Here is a 25,110-nt window from a genome sequence, read left to right on the forward strand (position 1 = left end):
CTCCTCCACCTCTGCTTTCTATCACTTTGATGACTTGTTTCGTGAACTCCTTCAGCAGTCCAGCACCCTCCGCACACAGCACAATGGAAACTGCCGTAAATAAGGACAAACAGCTGAGTGAGTTAAACCAGACTTTCAGTAAAAGCAGTGAAATTTGGAGAGTTATGTAACAGGCAGCCAGCCTCGTATTGACAGTTTTTAAACACATCCCAAGGTTCATAGTAATTGGTATAGGGTACAAAAAAAAAAAATCTGCTCAATCATTTACAAAGGGCTGGCTTTTTTGAATCAGTCCTTTCATTGTCACCATGGCTCTGCACCCAGCACTGTCTCCTGCAGGCCAAACGGTCATGGGTTCAAAAGCCTCAAACACAATCTATACTGGCAGTCAGTCTAGTGCATAATAGACTGCAGCATCGTTTGAGCGACACATTTTTTACAGATGAAGTCAATTCTCCCCCACTCTCTCAGTTGGATAGGAAACGTCCCATGGTCCTCTTTCAACAGAGCCTCCTGGTCCATATTTATCTCACAGCCAACACTGATGAAGCTAGGTTTACTATAATAATAATAATAATAATAATAATAATAATAATATCTTTTATTGTCATTGCACGTCAGTGCAACGAGATTTAGTATGCAGCTCCACTGATGTACAAGAAAGGTAAATAAATACAATACATAAATAAGCAAGCTGAATTGATTGACGTGACCATCCGAGGGAGACTGTCCAAAGGGGGTGGGTGGGGGGGCACTCATTAGGGCCGGTTCAGAGCCGCTATAGCTCTTGGGATAAAACTGTTCCTGAGTCTGGAGGTTCGGGCGTAGAAGGCCTTGTAACGTCTGCCGGAGGGAAGTAGTTGAAACAGACCGTGGCAGGGGTGTGATGAGTCCTTATGGATGCTGAGGGCCTTCCTGAGGCACCGCGTGTGGTAGATGCCCTCCAAGGCTGGTAGCTCTGTCCCGATGATCCGCTGCGCTCTGTTGACGACGCGCTGAAGAGCTCTCCTCTCCGCCTCCGTGCAGCTGAGATACCACACAGAGATGCCATACGTTAGTATGCTCTCTGTGGTGCAGCGGTAGAACGTTGTCAGCAGCTGTTGGGGCAGACCAGTCTTTTTTAATGTCCTCAGGAAGAACAGTCGTTGCTGCGCCTTCTTGACCAGCGCGGCGGTGTTCGTGGACCATGTGAGGTCTTCTGAAAAGTGAGTGCCCAGAAACTTAAAGCTGGACACTCTCTCCACACTTTCCCCGTAAATGGAGATTGGGGCGTATTCTCCAGAATGGGACCACCTGAAGTCAATAATCAGCTCCTTGGTCTTGGAGGTGTTTAGTGCCAAGTTGTTATTGGCGCACCAGTCCGCCAGGTTCTGCACCTCCGCTCTGTAGTTTGTTTCATCACCGTTGGTGATCAGCCCAATCACTGTTGTGTCGTCTGCAAACTTCACGATGGTGTTGGTGTCGAATGCAGGGACACAGTCGTGAGTGAAGAGGGAGTAGAGCATGGGGCTTAGTACACAACCCTGTGGTGTGCCGGTGCTCAGGGTGATGGTGGAGGACAGGTGCGGGCCCAGTCTCACTGCCTGCGGTCACTCCGTGAGAAAGTTCAGGATCCAAGCGCATATCGGTGAGCTGAGGCCTAGCTGGTGGAGTTTGGTGGTGAGCTTGGTGGGGATGACCGTATTGAATGCAGAGCTATAGTCAATTAAGAGCATCCTCACATACGTGCCCTGTCTGTCCAGGTGAGTCAGGACAGTGTGAAGGGCCAGAGAGATGGCATCCCCTGTCGATCTATTTGCCCTGTATGCAAATTGATGGGAGTCCAGTGAGGCAGGGATGCTGGATTTAATATGGGAGAGGACCAGCCTTTCGAAGCACTTCATAGGGATTGGAGTCAGGGCAGCCGGGCGGTAGCCGTTGAGGTTGGTGATTTTGGACTTTTTCGGCACCGGCACTATGGTGGCTGTTTTCAGGCACTTGGGGACCGTTGCCAGAGATAGAGACAGATTGAAGATTCTCGTGAATACCTCCGCCAGCTGTCCAGCACAGTCCTTTAATACTCTTCCCTGGACTCCATCCGGGCCTACAGCCTTGCGTGGATTGATCCTACGCAGAGCGCACTGTACCGAGGTACATGAAAAGTTTTTGTTTCCATGCTATCCAATAAAATCAGATAATACTATACGTAAATACAAAAGGTAGAACAAAATGAAAAATACCAAAGTACGGAATATAGCTTCTCAGCATTGTAGCATAATGGTTCCAGAGAAAAAAAATCCAATGTCTGCAATGAGGTAGATTAGGTAATTGGGACTGTACTTTAGCTTATGGAAGGACGGCTCAGAGGTTTGATAACAGAGGGGAAGAAGTTTTTCATAAGTCTGATAGTGCGCACTTTCAAGCTTCTTTACTTTACTTTGGAGATACAGTGCAGAAATAGGCTCTTCGGCCCACCAAATCCGTGCAAACCAGTGATCATCCCTTACAGTAGCACTATTCCGCACACTGGGGACAACGTACAATTTTACCGGTCAATTTACCAATAGACCTGTACGTCTTTGTACTGTGGGAGGAAACTGGAGCACTCGGAGAAAATCTACGCGGTCACAGGGAGAATGTACAAACTCCATACAGACAGCACCCTTAGTCAGAATCGAACCCTGCTCAATGGCAGCAACTCTACCACTGCTCAGCTGTGCCGCCCACTATTTCTGTACCGTTGTTTGTGAGAACATGGTGGAAAAAATGAGGAGTGACACTGTTGAACCCTTAGTTAAATTTGATAAGACTTGGAGAAAATTTATTGAACATTTTCATACAACATAAATTGCTCCCTCTTTAACCGTTATAAAAATTATTTTACCTCTATAGGGTGGTAAACGGACTTGACGACAAACAGACTTAAATTGTTGAAATTCTCAGTTCAACCATTACAAATGGCGACACCATAGTAACCCCGCTTGTGACTCCAAAGAGCTTTTTTATATTACAATTATTTTACTTTTAATTGACAAAGCAAACAGAAAAAGTAGAAGAGATCAATGCATTGGAGATGGTAAGCCTGGATATCAGGTGTATGAAAGGGTGATATAAAGAACAGCTGAAGATAAGGGTCAGGTAGACTGAAAATGGCTAAATCTAGAAAACAAATGGTAAGGAGTTTCTCATGCTGATGGCACGTGTATAGGTGTCTGAGGCAGGATCATTGTTATTTAAAAAGTAAATCATGTATGATTTTGCCTTGGTGTTTGGAAATTTGGTTATATTTACACGTGATCATAGAACATAAAACCGTACAGCACAGTACAGACCAATCAACAATGTCTTTAATCAACATCTTGGCAAGTTAAAGTAATCTCCGCCTGCACATAATCCATATTCTTCCATTACTTGCATATCCAAAAGCTTGTTAAATGTCACTGTTGCATTTGCCTCCACCACCATCCCTGGTCGAGTGTTCCTGATACCCACCACTCTCTTTGTAAAAAAACTTAGATTTGCACATCTCCTTTAAACTTTGCCCCTCTCACCTTAAAACTATGCTCTCTAGTGTTTGACATTTCCACCCTGGGAAAAAGGTTCTGACTGTCTACCCTATTTATGCCTCTCATAATTTTATATACTTCTTTCAGATTTCCCCTCAGCATCCAGCGCTCCAGAGAAAACAATACAAGTTTGTCCAACCTCTCCTTATAGCTAAATGCCCTCTAAAACAGGCAGCATTTTGGTAAACCCCGCCTGCACCCTCTCCAAAGCCTCCACACCCTTTCTATGAAGGGGCAACCAGAACTGCACACTATGAACTATTAGGTACTGGCAATTTGGAAGACAACAACAAAATTCAGGAACGCAGAAACTGATCTAACAAATGGGTTGATAAAAAGGTGAATGAAATCCACCGTAGTGAATGGTAAGGTTGATGTTTTCGGTAGCCGTAATAAAGACACATTATTTGGACAGGGAAAAAAAGTAAAAGGACATGAGGAACCATGCTCTGGAAATTTGCAAATAAATGACGAAGGAAAAATAACAGAGATCACCTAGAGAAGCCAGCAGTAAATTTTGATTTTTTTGCTCAATTCCACACTTGATGCTGGTTTGAATATGGTGGTGAAGTGGCCCACTTTATTTTAAATGGACACACACACCCACACAATGTGCCACCATTAAAGCTTTCACTGTGTGTAAGCAACAGTATATTCTTCTAACATGTATAATTTTCCATTATGCAACTCATTCTTAGGATGAAGGGAATTAAACCTCCCAATTTTATGAATGTGTTCATATTTTTGAGCTATTTTATTGCCTTCACTTTTATCTTAATGGTATTTTTTAATGAACCTTTTTAAATGGCTGTTCAAATTTTCCCGTGCGTGTCTATTTTCAGTCTTCCAGGATACAGTATGTGCTGATTTGGCTGCAACAATGAAGGAATAGGGCTATTAAGTGAAGGTGCAGTGCAATGATTGATAGTGCTGTGGTAGTGTGCCATTAATTTTCAATTTTCTTTTCCTTTATCTGATTGCAGCAATGCAAAATCACATTTGTGGTTATTGCTCTCCAAGTTGTTTCAAACTAAATCATATAGAAATATCTGGCTTCCACCCAGTCTGGCCAATCTGAATGTTTTGCTGAACCTTTTTTAATTAATTCATTCTGCAGCCGATTCACTTAGTAAACGGTATCCGACGGTGTGTCTGTAGCATAGAATATAGAACAGTATGGCAGGGGAACAAACTCCTTGGCCCACGATGTCCTTGCTGAACACGATGTAAAGTTAAATTATTCTCTGTCTGCATGTGATCCATATCCCTCCGATCTCTGCATATTCAAATGCCGAGAGAAAAGCCTCTTAAACGCCACTGCAGTATCTGTTTTGATCACTGCACCTGACAGCGCATTCCTGGCACTCACCACTCTCAGTGTAGAAAAACATGACCCACATATCTCCTTCAGACTTTCCCTCTCTGACCTTAAAGCTACGTATTCTAGTGTTTGACATTTCCACCCTGGGAAAAATTGATTGTCTACCATATCTACGCCTCTCATAATTTTATAAACTTTTATTTGGTCACCCTCTAATCCTCTGACACTCTAGAGCAAGGGTTCCCAACGTGGGGTAAATTTACCCCCAGGGGGTAAATTTCGCCTACCCTGGGGGTAAATTTGTTGATTCTGGATTTGTACATATTTTCTCTCATTAACTGACTGTGTTTGGTTCTGGTATACCGGTATTTGTTCATCATTTGTTGTTCATAAATAAGTGAAATAACATTGTTATGTGCTATTAAAGTTGCCTGGGGTAAACGGGATGAAAAAGGTTGGGAACCCCTGCTCTATCCAAGTTTGTCCAATCTCTCCCTACAGCTAAGAACTTCCAATCCGGACAACAACCTGTAAAATATTTTCAGCAGCCTTTCCGAAGCCTCCACATCTCTCCTGTTAAGAGACAACACAATACTTCAAACACAGTCTGACCAAGGTGTTATAGAGCTGCAATATGACTTCCTGACTGATACACAATGCCTCTGCCAATGAAGGCAGGCATACCACATGCTTTCTTTACTACTCTATCTACTTGTGTTGCCACTTTCAGGGAACTATGGTTTTGAATACCAAGATACTTCTGTACATCACTGCTGTTAAGGGTCTTGCCATTAACTGTATACTTTCTCCTTACATTCGACCTCACACAATGCAACACCTCACAGTTGCTTGGATTAAACCACTTCTGCCATTTTTTAACCCACATCTGTAACTCATCTATAACCTGCGGTACGCTTTGAAACATTTTTCACTGTCTACAGCTCCATCACTTTTTTGTTTTGTCTGCCAACTTCTCCCTGCGGAACATACTTCCGGCCAGAATAACCGACACCACTATCCTACTGTGGGATATGTATACATCCTTATCTACTACGGTTAAGCCAGTTCTGAATCCAAACTACCAAGTCACCATAGACCCAATGCATCTTTAATCTCATGGATCAAACTACCTTGATGGGACAACATCATCTCCTTCTTGATTTCAAACTGCTCTAGCATATTGGAATGTCCTGTACTGATCTCACTATCCTCCTTGGTGAATACGAATGCCAAGTACTCATTTAGTACCTTGCCTCCATTCTCTAACTCCAAACATAAATTCCCTCCTTTATCCTTGAGTGGCCCTGTCTTCACCCTTGTTAACGCACTGTTTTTAATGTATGCATTAAAAGCCTCGGGCTTTTCTTTAATCTGACTCGCCAATGACATTTCATGTGTAGGAAGGAACTGCAGACACTGAAAATAGACACAAAATGCTGGAGTAACTTAGCAGGACAGGCAGCATCTCTGGAATAGAAGGAATGGGTGACGTTTTGGGTCGAGACCCTTCTTCAGACATTTCATTGCTGCTTCTGGTCCTTCTAATTCCCTGCTTGAGGTCCTTCCTGCTTGCTTTATATTCCTCAAAGGTCCTGCCTGATTTCATGTTCCCAAACATTACATATGCTTTCTTTTTTTCAACCAAATTTACAACCTCTCTGGTCATTCAAGGTTCCCTTATCCCTTCTCCTTACTAGCACATGTCAGTCCAGAGCTCCAATGAATTATTCCTGCTTGTCATTTGTGGATGAACTCAATAACATGTCTGAAAACCTTTTAAAAGACAAGTTATAAAATGAATAAAAATAACAATAGAGGATTAAAAAAAATCTATTGTTCTTCCTCGTATTTTTATTATTCACCTTTATCCAGTTATATTTGGATTATTGAAGAGGTACAAAGTTCATAGGTGAGTATGGGGAAAGTTTTTTACACAGAGAGTCGTGGGTGCCTGGAATGTGCTGCCAAGGCAGACACAATAGTTGTGCTTATGTGGCTTTAATAAAGGCTCTTGGCTTTGCAGGGATTGGAGGGATATAGTTCACATACAGGTAGAGGAGATTAGTTTAACATGGCATCATATTTAGTATGGACATTGTGGGCTGAAGTAGATGCAAATCACTGGACTAATTCAGCAGGTAGACAAAAAAGCTGGAGGAACTCAGCGGGTGAGGCAGCATCTGGGCTTGTGGGCTGAAGGGCCTGTGTCTGTGCTGCACATTTCTATTTTCAATGGATTAGAGTTCTCAATGTTTTCCATGCTTCCTGACATTGCCAACTAAACAATAGAGTCTACACATTCCTGTGATAGACCTGTTCTGCAGTCTTTGCAATTGGTTGCTTTTGCAGCTTCTCCTCGTAGTTTCATAATTTTCTTCTTCCATTTTGAATCTGTGGAATTGTTTTCACGAGTCTTGAAGGAATTTGGGATGCAACGGATAACTGCAAATTCTTGCTTTTCTTTGAAGTTGCATTTCCAAGTTTTCTTTTTGATCTTGATTCAGCAAGCTATTCTTCCTGTAAATGCTGCTTGGGTTTATTTGATCAAATTACAATACATTCAAAAATATTTGTAATGGCATTCTCAACAAACTTCTAGACATGTTGTGAAGCAAAGACTCCCTTTCTGGCACACAAATATATTTTGCTTGTGACTGCGTAAAAATCCAGTGCAATTCTGAGCTGATTCTAATCATCAGGATAAAGTTTGTAAACCAGCTTCATTTATTACCGGTCATGTCCCTTTATTCTGGAGTTTTTTATATTATCTTATCAGTAATTGTTTTTAGTAGCAGCATGCTGGGAGATAGGAATGTTAATTAAAATAGTTTTTTTTTTCCAAAATGAATATGATAATCGATAAAGGATCCAATTAGATCATTCGATCCTTCCGTGAACTTAAAGCATATATAACTTTCAACAGTTAGCCAATCACAAATCAGAATAAAATTAATAACAGAAAATGCTGGAAACAATCAGTAGGTCAGGTAGCATCTGTGGAGAAACTAAGTTAATATTTCAGGTCAGAGACCTTTCATCAGAACAGGAAAAGTGGGAACGTATGTTCAGGAAAAGTGGAAAAGTATGTTGCATTTGAGTTGCAGAGAAGTTGGGGAAGGGATAGCGAGGACATGTGAACATATCTCTGGCATTTGGGTAGAAAGTAGCAATCAACAGATTGGGGAGGTAGGAGAGGCCACTCTCTGGCAGGAAGAGATATCTAATGGCTTCTTAACTTATTCTTCCTCTAATTCTTAAGAATGAGAAATAAACAGGAGAGTGAACTGCTTACCATATCAGCAAAGTGCTGGAGTAACTCAGCGGGTGAGACAGCATCTATGGAGAGAAGGAATTGCCGACATTTCGGGTCGAGACACTTCTTAGATGCTGCCTCACCCGCTGAATTACTCCAGCATTTTGTGTCTACCTTCGATTTTACCAACATCTGCAGATCTTTCTTAACCATATCAGCAAAGTTAGGTTAACAGTTCAGTTCAAAAAGGATCAAGTGAATAGGAGGTGAGTCTCTTTGACGGCACAGTGGTGCAGATGGTAGAGCTGCCTCACAGCGCCAGAGAACCTCATTCAACTCTGATCTCGAGTGCTGTCTGCACATTCTCCTGTGACTGCATGGGTTTCCTCTTGATGCTCCAGTTCTTCCTCCATTCCAAAGACGTGCGAGTTTGGCCTCTGGAGTTTGCCCCTAGTCTGCAGAGTGAATGGATGTACGTGGGATAACATAGAACTAATGTGAATGGGTGGACTCAGTGGGCCGAAAGGCCTTTTTCCAGACTGTATCTTTCTACCAATCAATTCAATCATTTAAATGAGCATGGAGAGGTTGTAAAGGAATATCAGTGCAAACTTTCAGAATGCTTCTGTAATTAAGTATAGTGGAGGAAGAGGTGGAAATAGAGGAGGCAGCTAAATGCATGGTCTCAGATTTCAGGATAATGACTGAGGTTTAAAGCTTGTTGCACACTATTGGAAGCGAGTGTGAAGAAAGGGTCGATGAGGTGCAAATTAGCAGTATTCAGTGCTCTCCTGAAATGCTCTCAAGAAATTGAATGAAATGTTCTCATTCAGAGTTTAGTTTGGAAATACAGCATGGAAACAGGCATTTCGGCCCACCGAGTCCACACTGACCATCGATCACCCACTTTTCTATGTGCTCCCTACAAACCAGGGATAATTTACAGTGACCAATTAACCTACAAACCCACACCTCTTTGCGATGCGGGAAGAAACCGGAGCACCTGGGGGAAACCCACATGGTCACAGGGAGAGCTTTACCAGCTTTACCAGATACGCCACCGTGCTGCTCCTGACATTCGATTGAATATCCATCCACCAAATAATTGTCACAATCTGTATCTGGTGTATGTAATGCCCACTGGATGTATTTCACTAAATCACTGACGTTATTTCGACGGCATTTTTCTTCCCATGACATTTGTGACTGGCAATAACAGTGACTGGAGTATTGTAGGGCTGTCATCACCTCAGAGTTTGTCTCCAATTCATGTCCCCTGCTGACTTGGACACATAGTCACTTGATTGTTTCTGGGTTTAGTTTAGTTTAGTGACACAGCATGGAAACAGGCCCTTCAGCCCATTGAGTCCACGCCGACCTACATTCCCTCTTCACTAGCACTATCCTCCTACACACCAGAGACAATTTACAATTATTACCGAAGTCAATTAACCTGCAAACCTGTATACCTTCGGAATGTGGGAGGAAACCAGAGCATCAGGAGAAAATCTATGTGGTCACGAAGAGAACGAAGAAACTCCGTACAGATAGTACCCGTAGTCAGGATTGAACCTGGGTTTCTGGAGCTTGAAAGCAGCAACTCCACCACTGCACCACCATGGCACCCAGCGGTTGTTTTCATGAAATTGAATTGAATTGAAATATCTGGCACAGAAACAGTCCCCAGCCCACTAAGTCCACACTGACCATTGATCATGTTCACACTAGTGTGTTATCCCACCTTCTCATCCACTCCCTACATATTAGCGGCAATTTACAGTGGCCAACTAACCTACAAACCTGCATGTCATTAGGATGTGGGAGTAAAACAGAGCACCTGGAGGAAACCCACGCGGTCAGGATGGGAACATGCAAACTCCAGACAGACAGTACTCAATGTCAGGATCGAGTCTGGTCTCTGTGGCGAAGTGAGGCATAAGAAAGCAAGCCTGCAACTCTCTACCTGTGTGAGCAGCATCACGGTAAAAGCTGCAGTTATCAATCTGTGGCCTTAATGTACCTTCCTAGAGAGGGAAATGGCCACTAAACCACATGCTATGTCATTTTCTTTCAGAAGCATATTTAGTTTCAATAGCATGGTAAGGATATATTTTCAGAATATGAAACATATTTGAATCTATGTCTTTTTTTCCTGTATTTTTTCTGATTAGCGGCTAACCTAATGGCTGTGATCAGAGAAAAAGGAAGGGTGACGCTTCAGGTCGGGACACCTCCTCTGACTGGAGAGGTGTCCCAATCCGAGGCATCACCCATCCTTTCACTCCAGAGATGCTGTAAAACTGAGTCACTCCAGCACTTTGTGTCTATCTTCACCAGCATCTGCAGTAGCTTTCTACATTAATACCTGTGATGCTGGATGGTTTCTTCTTTATTTGAGATGAAATAATGAAACTGGAAAAATAAATATTTTATGAAAAAAGTATCGAAGGCTTCAATAGCAGAAACCTCTGTTTTAAACATTACATCTATTAGGAGCAGAGGTCGTCTCCAGAGATGATCTTGCTTTGTTGCTTTAATATCTCCTTCCCCACTATTCTGTGTATGTTCTCAACTGTGCGTTTTCACAGTCACATAAGCCCTCTGAGTGCCTCTTGAATGAGGCTTTCATTTTGTCTGGAAGTTTATTTAAAGTATTGATCATTGTTTTATTTTAAGAACTTCCTCTTAGTGATGATCCCATTTTTTTTGTCTCACGGGTTCTAATGTGTTTCTTTTTCAAATTGATTGACAAAAATGAAGCAGTGCTGCAATTGCAATTCTATTAATATCTTGTAGATGTCCACTCTCACCCATCCCTGTCATCTGTTTTTCTGATTAAGGGGAAGCAGCAGCATCCCCCCGCCCACCCCTTGTGGACTTTGTACCCTTCTTTACACTTTGCTTTACTTTTGTCTCCAGCAAATCTGCTGACCAAAACATTAGACACACTGCAATCTGATATTCTTTGGCTCTCTGCAAACTAACCCAGTAAAGGCAATACAAGGAAACATTTGCTATTCCCTGTATCTATTTTATTTGCAATGTGGCATTTACTCAGTGGAAGGATGAAAATTCTTACATATTTTTCCCATCAGCTTAGAAATCATTTTATGACACAAAGAAATTATCACTCCAGAATGCAAAAGCAACAAATTCCAAAAAAGATGAACATTATAATATCACGTCTTAGATTCACAGAGCAACTGTTGGCTTTAAATGAATGAAAGTATTTTCCATTACCTGGAATTGTAGTGAAACATAAATGTGAGGAAAGCGGTAAAGATTAGGAAATTGCAAAGAAAAACAAACTTTGCTTCACGACATGACTGCAGACTGGGGTGATTGGGGAGACTTCATATCACTTAAACAGGAAGGACATACCACAGGGATTACACCCACACATACAACCAGAATGTGAAATAGCTGGTGTTTCAAAATGATCAGAAGTGCACTACAAAGAAAAATATTATTCACAACGGTATAGAAGTTCTCTTCAAACTATCCAGTAACACTGTGAGCGATTTAAAAAAAAAAAAGAATGGACTAAATATAGTTACGGCTATTATTTGAGAAGGAAAGAACACATTATTACTTTTGAGAAATTGTTTACTTTGCAGTTTGAAAATGGGAACAGGGATGGAAGGGAAATCTGTTTGTCTCTGTGTGGTTAGTCTGATTTTAATTACTTGAATTGCCTTGTAGAGAAATGGAAAAGCATTCCTTTAACAGACTTTTATCTTGTATCATTTGAGTCTGGATGAATGATAACATGCTTTATTTTTAATTTAACATTACGTGTGATGTTGACTTAACTGGTTTTTGTTGAAGCATCTATGAGTCTGGATTTGCATTTTTTATTTTTTTTTTTTATTTGGAGCAACTGTCTCGCCTTATTTTCCTGTTTATTACATGCTTTATATTTTTCTCATGCTGCTTTAATGAGAACGTTGTCTGCAGCTTGACCACAAAGACTAAGCAATTGTGTTCTTGTGATAGGGTGTCCCATCCTGAGCAAATCTTCTTGCCCATCTCTGACTGGAAGGTTAAAGAAAGACCCAAGAAAGAGGAGCACATTGGACCACTAGTTCAGCATGTTTTTGAAGTGAGTTCTCTTTCTAATAAAAGAAAAACGTCCTTACGATTAATTTGATGGATGCCTGAAGAGTAATTATGAAGTCATGAAATAGAATATCTGCTGACAAAAGACTGGTTCATTCAAATTTAAATTAATATATGATGCCATGAACATATGTATGACACATGTTAAATAATTCATTCCAGATTCTATATCATGATGGTTATTTTAAAAGTAAAATGGTGCTTTTGAAAGAAACTTCAATTACCCCTTTAAACTTCACAGTTACAAAATGATTTCATGGGCTTCATTTTTAAAAACATTTTAGTTCACCCTCCTCATTCATAGTTGAAACAATGTTGCTCTTCTTTTAATTATGACACAGACATGAAAGAGATATTTCCTGATGATGTAAAAGGGCTCTTAGCTTGACAAGCGATGTATATCAGAACATTATTCTCCCGCAGGCTCAAATTTGCCATTGTCATGTGTTGTGATGTTTTTCACCATTTTACCAGAGTAAAGAATTTAAGGGATAAAACTGATAATTCAAGGAATAGGTTCTGATCCATGAAGTGTCTGAGTGCGAGTCTATTTGTTCAACAAAAAAAACGGTGAGAAAATAAGTGAATAAAACGCTAATGGACTTACTTTTGATGCTTATTCCCCATAGCCAGCTAATATTAAACAACCACTGCTAATTAATAAGCTCTGCACATCTGAGGCACATTATGTAGTGAAGTCTTTGGTTTCTTATTCTAGTAATAGGATGATAAAATGAAAAACATAAAGTGCTGGAGAGACTCAGCAGGTCGGGCAGCATCTGCGCAGGGAATGGACAGAAGAAGTTTCGGGTCAGGAACCTACTTCAGACAAGTGCCCAACCCAAAATAACGTCTGTGCATTCCCTCCATAGTTGCTGTCTGATCTGCTGAGTTCCTCCAGCACCTTGTGTTTTGCTCAAGATTCCAGAATCTGCAGTTTCGGATAAAAAAGAAATATAGCCAAGCATTTAGTTATTTTACACAGAATGCCATGGACACATTCTTTGTCCAGGCTCACGAGTTTAAAGAATTTGAGTTATTTTGCTGAAGGCAATAAAATCACCCATTGAAATAAAAAGTGGTGAGGTGAGGAACAATTCAGCATTGTCCAAGAAGTTTAAAACAATTAATGAAAATACTATATAGATTTATTGATGCTGTTATACTGTTAATTTTTGAATTAAGGATCAACGAATACTACCAATTTATATCACTTAATGAATTTAAATATACCTGCATAGTCTGTGAGAAAGTCGATTTCATATTACTCTGTACTAATCTAAGTGTCCTTTACATTTATAGCACCATTTTACTTTTTTTTTAAACTCATCTACACTTTCAAAAGCTTCTTGGGTGATATTTTCCTCAGCATTGTATTATGAGAAGCAGTCACGTTGGCCTTCCATTATGTATACTATTGACATCCTGCTTTGAGTTATTAACAGGAAAGCATGCAATTATTCTCCAACATTTGTTCAGCTGCACAACATTGGGCCGAGTGCAATCAGCACTGCGATCATGGAAGTGGGCTGGCCGACACATTACCGGGGCGAGTATCTACTGTACGTCTTACAGATGCAAACAGTTGGACCTTTACACTGCCACATGAATGCCACAGTTAATCCACTGCAGCTAGAGGTATGAATCACTTTACCATTTTCTATAAATGATTTATATATAGTAATTGATTCAATGGAGTAAAACCTGGGAAGGTATTAAGCACTCAGTGTCTTCTCAAGTGTTCAGGTCAAATGAATTTTGAAAAATGAACATTTATGTGATTTAACTATTCCAAGCCATGATGGTTGTAGCTGATTGATGTGCTTTTTTTTTTGTTGAAAGAGCACACTTGCTATGTGAAGCTAAGGAAAAATGATTTTGCATCTGTAACGGCAGGTGCACGGAAGTGTAGGTAAAGCAGGATTGGGAAGGGTTTCTTATGCTCCGTTGTACAGTCAATGGATTCATATTTGAAACAAATTTAACAGCACATAATTCAAGTTAAATTGATTGGACACTGTTCAGAACAGCACGGATTTTGCATACTTATCATATAACCCGATATTGGTTCAGTTTCAAACTTGGGTGATGATAAAAACACTCGAGGCAACAGATGGCTTTCTGTCCAACTGTCCATACTGATACTGTTATTGCTAGTTACATGGATACTGTTTAATTTGGTCATTATCATAACTTGATGTTTTGGTAAATTCTTTGTTCTTCAATGTTAAAGTTAATGATTGATGTGGACAATATGTATATAGATTCCAATTCCAGAAAGATTTTGTTGAAGGAAGGATTGGGAAATATTGCTGCTCACAGGCACTTGGACGCATCGCACCGATAGCTAGTGAGCAGGTGTAGAAGGTAATGAGGAAAGCTAATGGTATGTTGGCCTTTATCGTTGGAGGATCGAGTGCAAGAGTAAGGATGTGTTTCTACAGTTATTTCAGACTTTGGTGAGTCTATATCTGGAACATTGTGGGATATACAGTTTTGGTTGGCATAAACAAAGATATACTCTTTGCAGAAAATGTACCATATCATTATTCCTGGGATTGGGGAAATCTATCATATAAGGAAAGATTGCACAGGCTAAGCGGCCCTCTTTTCTCTCAGAGGCCAGAAGAATGAGAGGTCATCTCACTGAAAATTACAGCATCCCAGAAGATTCAATATGGTAGATACAGTGAGGATGTTTTCCCTGGTAGGGAGTTTGGAAGTACAGGTCGTAGTTTCAAATTGAGGGATCGGCCATTTTAGATGGAAATAAGGAGAAAATTCTTCATTCAAGGCATAGGGAACCTTTGTAGTTCTACCCCTTTTCTGTAGGACTGTGATGGCTCAATCATTGATCAAGTTGAAAACAGAATTCATTCTGGCTATTAAGAAACATTTAGACAGGTACGTGGATATGACAAGTTTAGAGGAATATGGGCCAAATGCAGGCAGGTGGGACTAGTGTAGATGGGACATGTTGGCCAGTGTGGGCAAGTTTCCAAACTGTAGGACTCTATGATTCTATGACTAAATGAAAGAATATGGAGATGGGTCAAGAAAATGTATTGAGCTAGGATATCAGCTGCATTGTGACTGAGAGTGTAAAAGGTGAAAGGAGCTAGCAAGCAATAGGTGATAAGCAAAATAAAAGGAATGGGTGTATACTGTCCTGCTCCTCCTCTCTGAAGAAGAGTCCCGATCCAAAACGTCACCCATCCTTTTTGTCCAGACCTGACCTGCTGAGTTACTCCAGCACTTTGTGTCTATCTTTGGTGTAAACCAGCATCTACAGTTCCTTGTTTCAGCTGCTCTCCTGTTGAATGGCGGAGTAGATTTGAGCACCAGGATGGTATACTCCTGCTCCTTTTTCTTATCGCATCCCTTACTGCTTGTTTACCTCTAACACTCTCAGTCATAATGCAGGGTCTTCACCCGAAATATCAACCATCCCTCTGCCTCCACAGATGCTGCCTGACCCACAAAGTTCCTTGAGTAGTTTATCATTTGCTCCAGATTCCAACGTCTGCATCCTCTCTTGTCTCCTTTATCTTATGTTCTTCGTTAATAATGTGCAAATATATTATGAGATGAAAACATAAATATTCGAAAGAAATTAAAATAAAATGTGAAGTGGAAATAAGATATGTGGATGCATATCAGTTAGTTACGGGAGTAACACAGTAGATTTTTTAATCTTTATCATTTGGGTAGTAATTATCTTTGGGAAAAATATTGAGAGGGGAATGGGATTGCAGCTCAGTGTCCACCTAATGTCGTGTCTCTGTCTTTCCCAGATAAGGTTTATCATTACAGTGATAAAGACCAAAAATGAGCTCCAGGTTGACCTGGTACATATATACAGGGAATATAGGTTTAGCTTTTCATTAACCAGCAAGTAATATGATCATAGAACATAGAACACCGCAGCACAGGAACAGGCCCTTCAGCCCACAAGGTCTGTGCTGAATATAATGCCAAGACCATCTCTTATTTGCCTTGCAATGATCCACATCCCTCTTCTATTCGTTGCATATCCATGTTCCTATCCACAAGCCCCTTAAATGACACTATCATATCTACCCCCATCACCACTCCTGCAGCAAGTTCCAGGCACTCACCAAGTCCTGTAAAACAAATTGCCTCACGCATCTCCTTTAAACTTTGCCCCTATCACTTTAAAGCTATGCTGCCCTAATATTTGATATTTTCATCCTGGGAAAAAGGTTGTCACTGTCTACCCTATCATGCCTCTCATAATTTTATATCCTTCTCTCAGGTCTCCCCTCAGCCTTTACCATTGCAGGGAAAACAATCTGAGACTGTCCAAACTCTCCCTGTAGCAAATATCCTTTAGTCCAGGCATCATTCTGATAAACATCTTCTGCACCCTTCTAAATTCCTCTCATCCTTTCTGTAATGGGGCGACCAGAACTGCAGGCAATAATCCAAATGCAGCCTAAACAAAATCATATAATGAGAAACATCTTCCATTGTGAATAAAGTATGTAGCACTTGTAACAAAGGTATGATCATGTTTGGTTTAAAATCTGATGATAGCATGAGAATTATCTAAAAATGAAATGAAGGAGGCGCCATTTCAAATAGTTTCAAATCATCTATCTATCTATCTACTATTATACTATTATACTTGTTTGTTTGTGTGTATGTATATGTGTGTGTGGGTGTGTCAACTGGGCACAATCTGGTTAATTCCTATTTTCTTCCAAAGGCTAGGCCACAGCCTTCCCATATTCACACATTCTACTCACATTTTTCCTGTCGAGGCCATAAACATCTTCCCGTTGCATTCCCACTTATATTTCCAAACTTTTTAATCGTCGAAAGTTTTAAAATCAGGCAAAAAAACGTTGAAAACAAAGCATTTTGAAAACAAACCCCCGAATCACAATGGACTCGCAAGGCAGCACGGGACACTCCGGGAGGGAGGGCCAAACCAGCGCTCGTGCAGCGGCTGCCGGCACCCGACTTCTGGTGGCGAGGGTGGAGCCACGGGCCCTGGCTGGAGCCGAGCCTGGTGCTCGAGCTAGAGTGAGAGCCGAGAACGGGGCTTGGGATGGGGCCGTGACTGGGGCCGATGAAGAAGCTGCCGCTGGAACCAAGAACGAGCCTGAGTTCGTGGTCAGGGATGGTGAAGTCGGAACCTGCACTGGAGCCCAGGCGGCAGTCGAGCTGATGGCTGGAAGCTGCTGCTGGAACCAAGGAAGAGCCTGGGTCTACAGCCCGGGCCGGGTTGTGTACGAGAACCAGGCCGAGTTCCAGGCTCTGGCATTGCTCTACGACCTGGTTAGGTCCTGGGGCAGGGAATGGGAGTGAGAAGAGGAGGGAGATGGGGTAGGATCTCTACCCCCTCCATATCTGCCCCTCTCACTCTCTACTTCCCTCCCTCTCCCTCCACCCTCCCTCTCTACTCCCCTACCTCTCCCTCTCTACCACCTCCCCCTCCCTCTCTACCCCATCTTCCTCTCTACCCCCTTCCCTCTCTGCTGCCCCTCCCTCTCTAACCCCCCTCCCTCTCTACCGCGTTGGGGGACGGGACCCAACGGGTCCCACTTGGTCTAGTATTATACCAAAATTCTCTTTGTGGCTGTGTGTGTGTGTGTGTGTGTGTGTGCGGCTGTGTGTGTGCGGCTGTGTGTATGTGGCTGTGTGTGTGCGGCTGTGTGTGAGCGGCTGTGTGTGTAGCTGTGTGTGTGTGTGTAGCTGTATGTGTGTGTGTGTGTAGCTGTGTGTGTGTGTGTGTCATCTGGGCCTAATCTGCTTGATTCTGATTTCCTTACAAACAATCGGCCACAGCCTTCCCATTTTCACATATTGTACTCACTTTTTTTCCTGTGGAGGTGATAAACGTATTCCCGTCACATTTCCACCTATATTCCCAAAGTTATTTATAAAGGTTATTGATAATTGAAATTTTAAACACATCCCAGATTCAACCGTTTTGCCAAAAAAAAAAGAATGACGTCATAAGCTAGAATTTTCTGAAAAATTACCCCCCCCCCACCACCTTTTTGCCTGGCCCAGTCACAGTCCTCGGGTCCTTGGCTCCTCGAGTCCATGCCCGCCCAAGCCTGCCTGCCGTCTCGCTCTTGTCTGGGCCTGGGCAGGTGGTGCTGGAGCTGGAGTGAGGGCCGAGCCTGGGGCCGAGAAAGAAGCCGCCGGTGGAACCAAGCCCCTGGCGCTGCTCTAAGACTTGGGTAGGTGCAGCAGCAGGGAATGGGAGTGAGGGGAGGAGGATGAGGGAAATGAGGAGGAGGGAAATGGCGTGGGGTCTCTACCCCCCTCCCTCTCTGCACCTCTCCCTCACTATCCCGTTCCCCCCTCCCCTCCCTCTCCCTCTCTACCCCCTCCCTCACTAACCCCTCTCCCACCACCCCTCCCTCTCTACCCTCCCTCTCCCTCTCTACCCCCCTCCCTCTCTTCCCCCCGACCCCTTCCTCTCTGGGAGTGGTAAGTATTGGGACCTATGGGCGAGTGGTGGGGTATTGCGTGCGGGGACCAGCCCTCCCCTGTGACGCTGCGCCCCCCCACCCAACGGGTCCCACTTGGTCTAGTTCCCAATAAAAGTGTGGAAATCCATTTCGATTATTTATTCAGCAAAATACATTATTTTCTACATATTGTATAATAACCAACGATCTCTTAAATGATTTCAAGGTTTTAATTACTGTAAATCAATTGGGTGTTCTGGGAGAAGTTATTCTTAACTAATCTGAGCCTGTAATTTCATAACCTTATGACCAAAATTCATGGAAACACCAACCTGGATGCAAATATCCCAATAATGGTTTAACATTTTACAAACAATTCTCTTTGTTGCTCATGGGTAAAAATCATACAGTTCTAAATGTTCTCAATTTTCTGTCATTACTCCAACGTAGCTTTGTTGGGAGTATGATAGAATATTGCTTAATGAGCTTCGCTCAACATTTATGAAGGTATAAAGTGCTGGACAACTCCAGCACTGTGCCTTTTTTAAACAAGCATATCTAGTTGTTTGTGCCTACATTTATGAAGATATTACTGTCAATAGTCAAGAGTGTTTAAAAACACCAGGACCGAAACAATGTAATTCCTATATGCTGCAGCTTTACAGGCACAATAAACACAATAACACAATAATACGTATACAATGAATCAATTATCAGTGATTAATTTGGAGCCTCGGAGGCTCGGCAGCGGGCCAGTGGACGACATCGTCGGGAGCTCGCAGGTCACAGGTTGGGGACCTGTTTTCCGGAGCTCCCACAACAACAGCTTCGTCCGCTGGACTAGAGGGCGGCAGCTTCGACCGCCCCGGGCCGCGGAGTTTGAACTGGCCCGTTCGCGGAGCTCGGACTCAGCCACGGGACTGACTACTTACCATCACCCGGCGGGGTCATAACATCAGAGGCTTGGATCACCTCAGCGCAGAGGGAGAGCAAGGAGGGAAGAGACAAGGACTTTGGGACTTTTTGTGTGTATTTTTGTTATTTATTCTATGTTATGTCTGCAGGCTAAACCATTTTGTTGCACTGAAAAGTGCAATAACAATAACATTGAATCTAATCTAAATCTAATATTAACCAGACTAACATTTTATACCTGTTTAAGAGGGGAATGTCCACAGGGGACACCCACCTGTCTGCACTTGTTGCCCTTCCTGGTGTTCACCCATAATCTTTCTATACCTGTATCACGAATAACTTGCTCGCATAGTAGCTATGACATTTTCAATATCCTGGAAGCTCCATAGCGAGTCTAACCACAGTTCCAGCTGCTCCCTGCAGTCAGGAGATGCATCCCTCAGATGATGTCACTCAACACATTAGAAATGTCCTCGATCTCTCATGTACTACAGGAGGAGCATCCACTGTGCTAGCATTGTATACATACCCTTCCACCAGGACAAAGAAGAAAGAAACCTTACCAGATCACTACTCATGCTCCTTGCCATAGCCTATACTCACCAAAGTCCAATGCTTGCCAAAGGCAATGGACAGCAAAACCTGCACTCACCAAAACTCATGCTCATCGTCCACGTTCACCAAAACACGTGGTCTTCAAAACTCACACTCGCGAAAGCTCGTGATCACCAAAACCCGTGCTCACCAATACACGCTCACCGATACTCCCACACCAATACTCGCGATCGCCAAAATCTGCAATCACCAAAACTCTCGCTCACCAAAACCCTCGCTCACCAAAACCTAACACTCACCAAAGCCCCAACACTGTCGCACTGTAGTCATGAAGATACCCGAAAGGCTTGTGCTGGCCAAGCTGAAAAATATCACAATCCCCCTGCTGGATCCTATGCAGTTTGCATATCGGGCCAATAGATCTGTGGATGATGCAGTCAACCTGGGCCTGCACTTCATCCTACAGCACCTAGACCGCCAGGATGCGAGGATCCTGTTTGTTGATTTTAGCTCTGCATTCAACACCATTGTGCCAGAGCTACTACACTCCAAACTTTCTGAGTTGACTGTGCCTGAACCCCTCTGTCGGTGGATCACCAGCTTCCTGACAGCCAGGAAGCAGCATGTGAGGCTGGGAAAGCACATCTTAGACCCGCAAACACTCAGCATAGGAACACTGCGAGGCTGCGTACTCTCTCCTCTTCTCTCTTTACACCAATGACTGCACCTCCACAGATACCTCTGTCAAGCTTCTCAAGTTTGCGGACGACACAACCCTGATTGGACTGATCCAGGATGGGGAGGAATCTGCCTACAGACAGGAAGTGTCACAGCTGGCATCCTGGTGTGATCGCAACAACCTGGAGCTCAATGCTCTTAAGACAATGGAATTGATTGTAGACTTTAGGAGAGCTCCCCCTGTCCTCACCCCACTCATCATCAACAACACCACAGTCACATCTGTGGAGTCTTTTAAGCTCCTGGGAACCATCATCTCCAAGGACCTTAAGTGGGGGGCTACCATCGACTCCACAGTCAAAAAGGCACAACAGATGATGTGCTTCCTACAGCAGCTGAGGGAGCACAATCTGCCACAGGCAATGATGGTCCAATTCTACATGGCCATCATAGAGTCTGTTGTCACCTTCTCCATCATGGTCTGGTTTGGCTCAGCCACCAAGCACGACACCTGGAGGCTGCAGCGAATTGTCCGATCAGCAGAGAAGGTTATTGGCTGCAACCTTCCCTCCATTGATGAACTGTACACTGCAAGGGCCAGGAAGCGAGCGGGCAAGGTAATCTCTGACCCCTCTCACCCTGGCCACAATCTCTTTGAATCACTTCCCTCTGGAAGGCGACTCCAGACTGCCAAAGCTGCCACAGCCAGGCATAAAAACAGTTTTTATCCACGAGTAGTTGCTCTACTCAATAGCCAAAAATCTGTAACCTCCCTTTGATCTGGTATTTTGTTGGTTCACATGCTTGATCAATGGTGTTTTATCATTAATGTTTTATTATTATTAATGTTTAGTGTTTTCTGAGTCATTCGTAACTGTCACTGTATGTCATGTTGTTACTTGTGGGCGGAGCACCAAGGCAAATTCCTTGTATGTGAATACTTGGCCAATAAACGTACTTACTTACTAACTTACTTACTTACTTCAACCTCAACAGTAGCACTGGATCTCACGGCTCCTCACAAATTGGTCACACCAACTCTACCTGGTACGGCTTTGCTGCTGCCTCTTGGACTTTCTTTCGACTCTACCCGGCATTCTTTTTATACAATATCCCCAATGAACCTGCAGAATTATTTTTTCTCCGAGTCGTAACTGTTTTGAAGTCTTTACTTTGGAGACTTATGGAGTGCAGTCATTCAATATAATCAAGGCAGTGGTGGACAGATACTGAACTACAAGAGATATGGAGGGGAGTATGGCAAAATGGTGTTGAGTTCAACATTCACCATGATCTCACTGAATGGCAACTTAGTCATGCTCCAGTTTCTTGTTTTTATGTAATCTGCCTCTGTGCCTTGCCCCCAGAGATCATTTGGAGATTGGCAGAGTGCAAGGATTGTGGTCAGCTGACAACGCACCGATCCAAATCTGAGGAAGGACATTATTGCCATAGAGGGAGTGCAGAGAAGGTTCACCAGACTGATTCCTGGGATGTCAGGACTGTCTTATGAAGAAAGACTGGATAGACTTGGTTTATACTCTCTAGAATTTAGGAGATTGAGAGGGGATCTTATAGAAACGTACAAAATTCTTAAGGGGTTGGACAGGCTAGATGCAGGAAGATTGCTCCCGATGTTGGGGAAGTCCAGGACAAGGGGTCACAGCTTAAGGATAAGGGGGAAATCCTTTAAAACCGAGATGAGAAAAACTTTTTTCACACAGAGAGTGGTGAATCTCTGGAACTCCCTGCCACAGAGGGTAGTCGAGGCCAGTTCATTGGCTATATTTAAGAGGGAGTTAGATGTGGCCCTTGTGGCTAAGGGGATCAGAGGGTATGGAGAGAAGGCAGGTACGGGATACTGAGTTGGATGATCAGCCATGATCATATTGAATGGCGGTGCAGGCTCGAAAGGCCGAATGGCCTACTCCTGCACCTAATTTCTATGTTTCTATGTTTGACATTATTTGGATGACATTTCCATCATCTCATCAGTGCAGGAGGCATTATTTCCCAAAGGCATTTAAAGGCTCATTTAAAAGTAAAATCAATGCAAGAGTACTTGCAGTGCCTGAGGGATATCCTGTGGTTGGAGTGGAAGGACTTGAATACAAGCTAGTTCATTATGAGTTGAAAGCAGCCCTTGAGGGTTGAAGGAATGTTTCTGCTCCTCCTGACTCGTCAGATGTAAAAAGAACCTCAGCTATCAGATGGTGGCCACTTGGTAGACTGCAAGTGACTGGCAAACATTAACATAGCTGAGAGTCTAGCTGAGAAAAGCAAGAGAAAAAAAACTAAACTGCAGATGATGGAATCTGAAACAAAAACAAATCTCATGCAGTTGTCGAATGATATGTTGGATGCGGTGGCTGGCGGGGTGAATGATGAGTTCCGGGGGAACTCTATCCTTGTTCCATGTTGGGGGGGTGGGGGGGGGAGAGAGAGAGAAGGAGAGGAAGATCAAACTCCGTCTGCAGCTCCTTGGTTCACTCATCTCGTCCCACCCAAACCACCCCCTTACCACAGGAGATGTAACACCTGTCTCTATGCCTCCTCCCTCACCTCCATCCAGGGACTGCAGAAACAGCACCTCATATTCCACTTGGGTAGCTTGCAACCCAACGGTATGAGCATTGAATACTCCAATTTTAGGATAACGACCTATACTACTCCCCTTTCTCCCACCCCCTTCCACCTACATTAGCTTCATAATTTGCAACTCTTCAATCCTTTCGTCCCACTACTCTCTTTTCATTTCTGGCCTTTGTCCAACCATCTGCCTTTGTCCAACCCCTCACAAGTATCCATCTATTAATTGTTCAAAAGGGAACTGCAGATGCTGGAATATCGAAGGTACACAAAATTGCTGGGGAAACTCAGCGGGTGCAGCAGCATCTATGGAGCGAAGGAAATGTTCGCTGAAGAGTCTGAAGAAGGGTTTCGGCCCGAAACGTCGCCTATTTCCTTCGCTCCATAGATGCTGCTGCACCCGCTGAGTTTCCCCAGCAATTTTGTGTACCTTCCATCTATTAATTGCCTGGCTTTGTCCTGCCTCTACTCCCTTCCAGCTTTCTCCCTCCTACCACACCCGGGTTCGATCCTGACTACGGGTGTTGTCTGTACAGGGTTTGTACGTTCTCAATGTGACCGCATATTTTCTCTCCGGGAGCTCCGGTTTCCTCCTACATTTGAAAATTGTACAGGTTTGGAGGTTAAATGGCTTCAGTAAAAATTGTAAATTGTCCCTAGTGTGTAAGGTAGTGTGTTTGGGGATTGCTGGTTGGCACGGACTCGGTGGGCCGAAGGGCCAGTTACTGCGCTGCTTCTCTAAACTAAACTAAACACAAAAATATATGGAAAGATCCTGGGTATGATTAGAGAGGTGTTTTCAAGTGAATTTTTAATAGGAACTGAAACTAGCTGGGGAAATGCTAGCAATTTAATCCAAAATTCCCTTAATGGCAGGAAATTCAGGGCCCGTGCAGAAGTGCAGGGGATACAACCTTTCTGGCTCAGTTTTGTTGGCATCGTCTGGCCTGCGTTGTCAAGTTTGACTTAGCATCCAGTGGTGGGGTTTGACCTTTCTAACCCAGTAGCTACACTGGAGACCTTGTCTGCAGAGACTCTGCTAGGCTAGACATGGCAAAGCGAAACTAATGCATTCATATGACTGGAGAGGAACACCTCTGAGAAGAAGGTTTAAGTATAGGGAAACTTACATTTCCTTAAAGTCAGTGGTGTTCTGTTTTAATGCAAACAGATTGGTACAGCACAGGTACAGGGTCTTCAGCCAAAGCAAGCTAACCTTCCTAATCAGCACAAAGGGCGGCACGGTGGCGCAACGGTAGAGTTGGTGCCTTACAGCGCCAGAGACCCGGGTTCGATTCTAGACTTTGGGTGCTGCTGGTACGGAGTTCGTACGTTCTCCCTGTGATCTGCATGGGGTTTCTCCGGGAGCTCTGGTTTCCTCCCACATTCCAAAGACGCACTAGTTTGTAGGTTAATTGGCTTGATGAAATTGTAAATTGTCCCTACTCCCTAGTGTGTGTAGGATAGTTTTAGTGTGCGCGGATTGCTGGTCGGCACGGACTGGGTGGGCCAAAGGGACTGTTGAATCTCTAAACTAAACTAAAATTAAAATCTCCCAGCCATATCCTGGTGCAGAATTTGTTTCCCTTTCCACCTGGATTTTCTGCCACATTTGAAACACGTCCACATTTCTGATTAGATTGAGAAGATTCCTGGTTGAAGCAAAACGGAACAGTTAAAAATATA

The 25,110-nt window shown here is 43.1% G+C and overlaps 1 protein-coding gene across 2 annotated transcripts in view; it reads left to right on the top strand.

Annotated features, from left to right (window-relative positions):
* itga8 (integrin subunit alpha 8) overlaps positions 1–25,110 on the top strand; it is a 256,311-nt gene that overhangs the window by 177,456 nt on the left and 53,745 nt on the right. For both annotated transcript variants that reach the window (XM_033012781.1, XM_033012773.1), the window contains exons 24-25: positions 12,116–12,221; positions 13,718–13,876. In XM_033012781.1, the coding sequence (XP_032868672.1) occupies positions 12,116–12,221; positions 13,718–13,876 (265 nt within the window). The remainder of the gene's footprint in view (positions 1–12,115; positions 12,222–13,717; positions 13,877–25,110) is intronic.

The sequence above is a fragment of the Amblyraja radiata genome, chromosome 2 (assembly GCF_010909765.2).
Source record: "Amblyraja radiata isolate CabotCenter1 chromosome 2, sAmbRad1.1.pri, whole genome shotgun sequence".
Classification (NCBI taxonomy): domain Eukaryota; kingdom Metazoa; phylum Chordata; class Chondrichthyes; order Rajiformes; family Rajidae; genus Amblyraja; species Amblyraja radiata.